The 9,730-nt window shown below is 40.8% G+C and overlaps 1 protein-coding gene across 4 annotated transcripts in view; it reads right to left on the bottom strand.

Annotated features, from left to right (window-relative positions):
• EP300 (E1A binding protein p300) overlaps positions 1–9,730 on the bottom strand; it is a 64,346-nt gene that overhangs the window by 4,853 nt on the left and 49,763 nt on the right. For all 4 annotated transcript variants that reach the window (XM_068142530.1, XM_068142533.1, XM_068142532.1 and 1 more), the window contains 8 exons: positions 9,006–9,073; positions 7,274–7,424; positions 6,775–6,921; positions 5,753–5,866; positions 4,105–4,270; positions 3,277–3,441; positions 1,053–1,214; positions 315–596 (listed from right to left, as the gene is read on the bottom strand). In XM_068142530.1, coding sequence (XP_067998631.1) covers positions 315–596; positions 1,053–1,214; positions 3,277–3,441; positions 4,105–4,270; positions 5,753–5,866; positions 6,775–6,921; positions 7,274–7,424; positions 9,006–9,073 — 1,255 coding nt within the window. The remainder of the gene's footprint in view (positions 1–314; positions 597–1,052; positions 1,215–3,276; positions 3,442–4,104; positions 4,271–5,752; positions 5,867–6,774; positions 6,922–7,273; positions 7,425–9,005; positions 9,074–9,730) is intronic.

Raw genomic sequence — 9,730 nt, 5'->3', positions numbered from 1 at the left:
GGAAAAAGAAAGGACATGCTGCTCTTCAGTCATCAGCAGCTCCTACTATTACAGCTCAAGCAATTGCTACAGCTCCCAACTGCTTAAGCAGCAGCACCTTAAATGAACATCAGGAAATGCAATTCTGCTTCAGCTCTCCACAGCTTTAAAAGCAGAAAACAAAAATCACACACTTAGTGGAGGATTAATAGAACTGCTTGCTATGGAAAACATTTCCTCTCCTTTCTTTCTGAACTGAGAAAATAGTTTGGGTAAGGAACACTCTGGACACAAAGACACAGGGCCCTATGGAGGGAAATCTTCACCAAGCTTACCTCACAAACAGTGCAGTGCCATCTGGTCTCCACATGATGCTTGCACTCATTGCAGGTGTAAACAAAGCGGTCCTGGCTCTGGGTATGCAGTTCCACCAGCATGCACATGGTAGACCACTGAGCCCTTCGTAGTGAGGAGAACTCGAGGTGCTTGTCTCTAGCAAGGGTCAGGAAAGCATCACGCCCATCCATCAGGTCACACGGAATGAGCGGGTCAGGCTCAATGATGGGGGGCAGGGAGTTGGCTGTAGGGCCAGCAATGAGACGAATGACAAAGAAGACCTGCAAAGTAAGAAGACAATATTCAAGCACTTATCAAGATGCTAGGGTCACCAAGCTTTATAACACACAGCATGCAATTCCAGGATCAGCTAACACTTGAATGACGTGCTGATGTGCTGCCAGGGTGATGTGCTTTTGAGGGCTGGGAAATTTCAAACATCTGAGTGCCCTGCAGGTTCACCTTCTTTAGAAGCACAAAGTAAAGAACACTAGACTCAACAGTATCAGTAAAACTACTGTGACCATCTATTCTGTTAAAGAGTTCTGTACAAGGACAGTTGTATTTATTCCCACTGCACTCAACAGCAAAGAGCACCAAGACTTACTGCTACTTGTCTGCTGTGCAACTCAATTCTCCAGCCAAACTTGTACAATTTACAGGGCATGACTCTGAAGTATTAAAGCTGTTTACAGCTCTCTACCCAAGTATTTATTTCTCATTCTGTCAGCTCTCACCTCCTTGTGCTTCTCCATAGTGGCATACAGCTTTTGGGAGAGGTCATTGGACACATTGGGCATGCCAGGCTTTTTCTTATTGCCACGACTCAAGCTGCTCTTGTTCTTACTTGTCTTCTTGTTGTTCTTCTTTTTGGCATTTTTGCTGTCTCCCTTGCTCACCTATTAATTTTAAAGGCATATTATGTCAGGCATTTAAGTCACACCACATCAGCACTCAATTACTTTCACAGCTTCTATAACTGCAGAACATGAGGCACTTCACAATAATTTACTCTGAAGACACTTACCAGGGTGCCCTGAAACATTAAACAGAATCACTTCAGAGGCTATCAAAATCAGCAATACATAGTTCTAGAAATATTAAAGGATAAATGCTCAGGAGGTGCAAGGGAAACATTATTTACTGAAACTTGTTTGTCTGCTCTAGCTGCACACTGAAAAGCCTCTTGGATGATCACAAAGGGGTTCAGCAGATGGCTCTGCAATGCAACTCAAAACTAAAAATTAACTGTAAAGTACAACTGATATTGCACTAAGTAGAGATAAGAAAGACCTCATCCACCTAGATTTAGCTGTTACAGCTCTGACAGATATTTAGTTTTTAACAGACTGCATTGAACTAATTTTGTTATGAAGCTATTCTGAGTCCAAAAGGCATTAACAGTTCAATTTCTGTATGTACCTTCCTCCTGTCATATCCTGCAACAGTCAAACAAAACAGGTCAGCTTAATTTCAGCCATAATCAACTAGCAATGAACAGTTCATTCTCTATGCTTCTCAGAGGACCCATCCAAACACTACAGCATATGATGATCAAGGATCAAAGCAATTCTTTTCCAAATAAGCATTTTTCCTAAGCTTAAAATAACTTTGTCAGGATGGAAATTTCCAGAGAACATGAATGACTACCTCTTCATTTGAGAGTGCAGTCTATTATTGCCTCATCTTTGAGAGATGAAATATGGGGGTCAATAAAAATTTCTAATAATATAGGTTAAATAGTAACATGTTGCAAGCTTCCCCCACCGTGGGTTTTGGGGGCAAACTGCTGTGAAGGATCAACTAACAGTGTCGACCAACCTCACACATGGAGCTAGGGCAATTCCTCAGGGCTGGTTTCTGGTGTATTACTAAGGTGAAGAGTTGCAGCTATGCCAAGTGGAAACCAAACCTTTAAATAACACCTTCCTAAGTAAGAAGTTAGTCAATGCAAATTTGATATCAAGTTTCCCAATTCTCAGGTTATTCTTGCACTTCATTTAATCAAAGACCTTGGAAGAGGTATTGCAAACAGCATCACAAGAGAGCCACAAATTCCAGTTTTAATGTTAAACCTAACTTTTTTGTTTTGATCCAAAGGAAGAAGGCTCATTCTAAATCCCAACAAAAATCTAATAAGGTGATGAAGCAGCAGTGTTTAAACAGAGTTAACTAACAACTTCTACCATCCTTAGCCTAGAAATTCACTGCCCCTTCCATAAGAACTCAGAAGAATCGAGGAGAGGCAGATGCCTAAATTCTGCATCTGTTAATTTCCAAAGTTATAGTTCATTTAATAGGCAGAGGGATGTGAAAGCACAGTTGTTGCATGTTCTCTGAAAAAAAACAACTCCAAACCAAAAACCCACAAACCACCCCCCACACAAAAAAATGCTCAAGATACAGGAAAGAAATTACTGTGGGTTAAGCAGCCCAACAACAGGTCAGCAGCAATTTCTGCTTTGGATTCTCAATGGTTTACATCTTTCTACTTTAAAAAAGCCCTCTGCAGAATAAACCACTAAAATACAGCACTCCTGCTTCCTTAGAATATTCTGCTAAGATTGGTATTATAACATCCAAGTTAGAAAAAGAAGAGTCAGCCACTATTCAGAAGCTAAAGCTTAAGGAAAAAGCTTCCAAGTCAGGTTGAAGCATGAACACTGATCATTGGCTTTCAGAAGTAAAATATTCAGCTAGCAGCTGTTTCAGTCTAATTGGCTTTGGTAATTAGTTAGGCTTATAGCCATATGAACAGCCACTGCTCATATGAGTGTAGCTTAGTGGCATTTTAACAGCTCTGAATAATAAAATGTAAAATAGAGATGTATATTAAGAGTGAAGCTAGGAAGGTGAAAAAAAGCCAATTAACCAAAGTGCCTAAGCCCTCTTATCTTTAAAATCAGCCATATGTAATCACAACTTATACATCAGATCATGAAATAGCAGAAGCGTTCTTACATCTGTGCTTTCATTGCTAGTGTTTTCTTCTCTCTTTCGTTCTTCTTCCTCTTGCTCTAACTCCTTAATACTCTCCTCTAGAACATTAGGCCAGAAATCCCCTTCAAAGTAAGGTAGCTCTTTTGCACTTGTTAGACGATCTTCTGTTGCCTGCTTAAATATATCCTGAAAAAAGAGCAAACCACTTGGTTACTACTATTAAAAGGCACCTAAGTAAAAGCAGCCTTTTCAGCAAGTGACAAAAGGCCTCAGCAGATCAAACAAAGGAGAGCTTAATACTTCAATTTTGAGAGCATAGTAAGTGCAGATTTAACACTGCATTGAGTGCAGGAAGTTTGTCAAACACATTTCAAATGTCTGGAGAAATAAATCATTACCATGTGCTAGCCTTCAATACACATACTTACCAAGTGGGACAATAAAAGCTCTGGAACTGTTGGCGCACTCTAAAGTCCTGATAATTCCAAAGCATTTTACATGCTTCTAATTACGTCAGCAGTCTAACTTTGCCATTTAGTTTCACAAAGGAAGATTAAAGACACCATACATTTACTTTGTGTTAATGAAATTAGATTTGTTGTTCTTTATTCTTCTTCCCCAAGAAATTAGTTTGTTCTATGGAATCCTTTCAAATCTCTCTCCAGAACAATTTCAAGAGCTACATGCTTTGAAGAGGATGTAGTTTAACTCTAAACTTTCAGTGCTCAATTCACTTTACACCAATACAGTAAATTCCAAGGAACAAACACATTGCATAGGCAAGGAGGGAGCCAAGACAAAGCTGATGAAACCTCCCCCCTCTGCCCCCAGTACAAACACTTAACAAACCTTGTAATCGTGGACAATGCGCTCTGACACAGATTTGTCCAGCATCTTTTTGTACCACTCTTGCAGTCGTTTGGGTTTGGGTATCTTTTGGTCAGGAGGATGGCAATGGAAGATGTAGTCATCTCCTTCACTAGGTGGGCATGCCCAGATATGTCCAGTAGTATACCTAGTACCAGTAGACAAAAAGAAAGCTTGCTCTCCTCTCTGCCACGAGATGGAGCCACCACAAAGTTGGCTGGTGTCACCAGACGGACAATAATTACAGCTCTCCAAGATTTAATTGCAGTGTTCATTCCAGCTTCAACTCATGTGACAGCACTGCCAGCTTTTCACTCACTTTTAAAAATTCAGTGCTCTATGTAGAGTAGTTTACATTAGTGTGCATGGTTTCCAGTCTAGATAAAAACCAAGGCCTAATGGAGACCTAAAATTGCCACTTCCCAACTAACTACTAAGAGAAAGACAGACATGAGGTAGGAAATGTCAGAATTCTTTTTTTCCACTAGCAGCTGCAGAGAATATAATGCAGCAAAGATCACTTCTCCATCTTCAGTTCTTCTCTATTAGTTTTGGAGAACTCCAGTAGGAGGAATAATCAGATCTCAAGTTAGAAAAAATAACCATCCTTGCCATGTTGAGAAATGTCTCTGCAGAACTCTACCCAAACCCTAGCAACTGCAGCCAGTTGCCATTCCTTCTGCCTGAGAAGGGAGAGATGATACTGTGCGACCAATATTGTTTTCCCAAAATGAGAACCTGATGTCATCCATTAGCACAGAAAACAGCATTAAGTAAAACTGAGGCCTGAGCTCTATGCAGCAACTTCACAGGCTCACAGGTTAGAAAACACACAATAAAAACAAACAGAAAAATCTCTGAAGTATAACATAGGCTCCTGGAGCACTATGGAACGTATCATCTCACTGAGGTACTGACAACACTACCACCCATCTCCGCTCTGACTTCCCTAATTTTTCTTGTGCACCTACTCCAAACATAGTTCCTAACATATTTTCAATAATAACTCTTTGCCAAGCTACCCTGGATACCTCTGACAACAGACTGATGTTTACTTGACTGCCTTTTCTACTTCAGGAATCATGATCACCTTTCTCATTTCTTCAGTTCTGTCTTTTCCTTTGTGCTGTCCAAAGAACACTTGCCTTCCTCTAACTTTTCAGTTTCTCACTCCAACTACTGGTTCTGTAAGAGATTTCTTAGAGGCCTATATACAGCCATCACAGAGTTAATCAGTACAGATAGAATTCTCCTTATAAACATGAGTAGGAACTTGCTAGCCCAAAAGAATGACCTGATTAAGGCAGCAACATTACAAAAGGACTGCACTATCAACAAGGCCAGCAAAATTTTATGGTCCAGATAGAAAGGATCACTTTTTCTGCTTAGACTTCAAGAAGTTTTATACAAGTCTGGAAACCTAAAAATATCTGAAGTATAAACCTTGCCTGCAAGGCCTGCAATCCCCTTTTCCTCTTTTCTCAACTGCACACAGTTGTTGCCAAGTTATTCTGTTACTGGTTGATATTTATGCACCACATTCAGCACAACCAGGATGTACCAATTGCATTTCCAATAAGCACCACCTAGCACAAATGCTGCACAGAAGAACACATTCAAAAATGCTTACCCTAGTTTCTTGACATATTCCAGATATCCTATTAGTATTTCATGATAGACAGCAGTCCTCAAGCATTTAGGGCGGAAGAAGTGAACACTATCAAGGTAAGATATATACACACGCCTGAAAAACAGAAAGCAAACCAAAAGGTGGCATGATGAGAAGCAGATTTCAAAGTAGTTCTACAAGTTTACCCATGTTATTTTATACATTTGAAGCATTCAGCCATCTTCAAAGCCTCTGATCCTAATTTACCTCTAGAAACTCAGCTTTCTTTTGATAACCTAATATCCTAACCTCATCTCTCTAGAACTATCCCTCAGTTCAAGGAGGACAGGGAACTGCTTGAAAGAGCCCAGCACAGAGCCACAAAGATGATTAAGGGAGTGGAGCAACTCCCTTATGAGGACAGGCTGAGGGAGCTGGGGCTCTTTAGCTTGGAGAAGAGGAGACTGAGATGTGACCTCATTAATGTTTATAAATATGTGAATGGCAAGTGTCAGGAGGATGGAGCCAGGCTCTTCTCAATGATACAGCACAAGTGACAATGGGCACAAACTGGAGCAGAGAAGCTTCCAAGTGAACATTAGGAAAAACTTTGTGAGGGTGACAAAACATTGAAGCAGGCTGCCCAGAGAGGTTGTGGAGTCTCCTTCTCTGGAGACATTCAAAACCTGCCTGGACACATTCCTGTGTGACCTACTCTAGGTGATCCTGTCCTTGTGGGGGGGGTTGGACTGGAAGATCTTTTGAGGTCCCTTCCAACACCCAGTGTTCTGTGATTCTGTGATCCAATCTCTTCTTTGAGAATAGTGATAACTGATCCTTAAAGTCAACACAGACTGCCTGCCAGCATCCCCAGTGAGCAGTGACTCTAAGGACATATTCCCTACAGAAGCTACTTTGTTTCTAGAAGCTAACAGCACTAGCAGTGTTCACACAGGCAACACTGAAGCTCCATACCAAACTTCAGAAGGCTGACTCAGTTGAGAGGGCACCATAATGAAATACACTTTCATACAGCTCCTCACCTTTGATTGGGTGGAGGACAGTCTGAGCCATACTCCTGTACGTGCATCCCAAAGAAGCACAAGTCCACTCCATCAATCTCCTCGAAGGCAAAAAGCGCTTTTGTTCGGTAAGGGAAAGATTCGGCCATCTCTCCGCTGTCTACAAACCTGCAGGTAGCACAGGGTAAAAAGAACACCAAAGGTATTCATGTGTTAGAGGATACCTGTCACTAGGTAAAGGGATCAATGATGAGGGCTACTCCAAGAGTAACTTCTGTGTCATGATTTCAAGTTAAACACTTACAGACCACTCAAATACAAGGCATCCATATTTTACTATGATAAAGATGATACTTCCCACAGCTAATATATCTGCCGTTGTAACATCTGTTTGTTAAGAGCTGGTCTGTGGGGAAGTTCTGAATACAACAGTACTGTGTTTAAACAGTGGCATGTAAGCCAATCCAGCATCTTCCACCTTCCCCAGAAGAAAGCAAAATTCAAAATGGAACGAGCATACCTTGCTTTCATTCCTGGTTTTACTTCGACAGTTTTGTCTGATGCGTGCACCACCCTAACTGTAACCTCTCCTGCCTCAGGGTGATTCTGTCGTCTTAGGAAATCATTGACTCTGTTCTCCAAAAAGGTACCAAGTCTTGTAGCTGGCAACCCTGCAGAAGCAAAATACATCTCTAGATATATACAAAACGGAACTGTGTAAATGTGATTTCTCTATTCAGATGTTAAACGAGAAGTGACTCTCTCTTGCATGCAGTCTGTTATCATAAATTAAAGCTTTATCTTTGAACACTAAGATTTCTGGATGGGGGTGAGCTGTTTTTCATCTGCAGGCATGCATATGGTTTATGCATTATTTAAATCAAGAAAGATTCTGTATTTCAACCCAATTTCTGTCTGTCTTGAAGTCAATCACAATTAAGGCTTCTCCTGAACAGAAGCTGTTTATTAAACTGGATTACCAAAGACTGCTCTCAGACAGCTCCAGGAGCAGAGACTGCATTTGGATGTATGTTCTGTCTACAAAGCCACACTACTCAAGTTAGTCTCTCCACTTGTCAAAAGAATACATTTCAATAAAAGAAAGAACAACTAAATATAAATGTACTGTAAGTAATGCAGTTAGTTTAGAAGCTTCTTCACCATAAGGATGGTGAGACACTGGAACAGGTTACCCAGGGGGATGGTGGATGCCCAGCCCTTAATGTTCTTAAGGCCAGGCTGGATATGGCTCTGGGCAACCTGATCTAGTGGAAGGTGTCCCTGCCCATGGCAGGGGGGTTGGAAGCAGATGATCCTTTTGGGGTCCCTTCCAACCCTGAGATTCTAGTTTTCAAACAATTTTGATACAAAGGAAGTACAAGCATAACTAACCAACAAAATCTCAAGCTGAAAGGGAGTTTAAGACTTCTGGTGTAACAGGTCCTGTCTCACTGCTGTCCTCTACTGCTGGTAGTTACATATCTATCAGCTTTTCATACTTCCATTTGGACAGCTTTCAGCAAAACATCACTATATTAAGACTGCAATACATAAAGGTTGCTAGAAACAAATGGATAAAAATTGTACTCTTCCTGTGTTCTTGATGAACCTAGGGAGTTTTGATTTTGGGAAAAGACTCAGATGTGGGAATCATTCGTTGAATGGTTTGCTGAATCTTGATGCCATTGGCTGGCCATGGACTTTTTTTGTTGTAAAGCAGAAATGTAAATTCTCACTCTTTGTAAGAGCTGTACCAACCTAAGAAACTTTTGAAAGATGACTCTTGTCTACAGAGCAGATGACTGCACCAATTTCCCTCTAGACTGCCTTCAAATCAGCTGTCTTGATCAAGAGGAAGTGTCTACAGAGTTTTGTTACCAGGTGGCACAACCTTTACTACTTTTAAGAGAAGCAGCAGTCACGGTGATTTGAACACGTTATCATGAATTTCAGTCAGACTGCAGTCACAAAGCAACCACTTCCCAATGCTATTAATACTGCAGCTGAGCTAAAAGATGCAGATCTTGCATTAGCAGTACCTGAACCTCCTGCAACAGATTCTTAACCAATGACAATACCTGTGAATGGAAACATTCTGACCATCACAGAACCGATGGTCAGCTCAGAGCTGACCAAAAGCATCCTCCTCTAACTCAAACCAAAAGATAAATACAAAAACAGTGTAAAATCCACCTATCCCCCATTCATAAGAAATTCTTTAAGATTTATTGGTGCAACTGTCAGAATCTTACTTTTAGCAGAGAATTTGTTCTCCTTCCTGGTTCGTCCGGTTTTCTTTAGGCAGCCATCACAGACAAAGCTGAAGCAAAAACAGTAGAAAGTGAAAAACCACCTCAAGTCAGATGGTAAAGTTCCTTAGCATCTTACCATTACAATAAAAATATTTCACCAGATCTTATCTGGGCTGGAAAATACTTTTAACTGAAATCTGAACTAAAAAGACAGCACAAAGAACAGCGCCAGCAGACTGCTTCAGAGCTGCAGATAAGGATCTAAGCTCCAGGGGAGAAAAATCTCCTGTCAGTCACCCATGTCACCATCTGCAAGCCCAGGAAACAGGGTCTCCACTGGCAGGTCTAATAGTATTGGCTTAAAGTATTCTTGGAACAAATAAGTCTCAAAACCTGTTGTCTCTGATGGAGATACCACAACACATGAAGCAAAGGGCTGAGATTTTTTTCTGAACACCCAGGGATGCTGTAGCATGAAACAATACACAGCTTCTTCCTCAGTTACAGCATGCCTACCCTCTTCTGCAGGATGGAACAGCAGAATGGTAGAAGTTAAAGTTCCTTGTCAAGAATAGGAACATTTAAGCTCTTACAGAGCTTTATCTTCATTTAATTTTTAATCAGAAGAAGAGTCAGTTGCGAACTGCAGACTATCTAAAGTAGTATAGACTGTCTTTCAGACCTAATCTGATCATTGAGGTCAAAAAAGTGAGTTTACTTGTTGA

This window comes from Melanerpes formicivorus, unplaced genomic scaffold, assembly GCF_026170545.1.
Source record: "Melanerpes formicivorus ecotype bairdi unplaced genomic scaffold, bMelFor1.0.p_v2 SCAF_8, whole genome shotgun sequence".
Taxonomy (NCBI): Eukaryota; Metazoa; Chordata; class Aves; order Piciformes; family Picidae; genus Melanerpes; species Melanerpes formicivorus.
The sequence above is the reverse complement of the archived record's forward strand: the minus strand, read 5'-3'. Positions and strand labels throughout refer to the sequence as shown.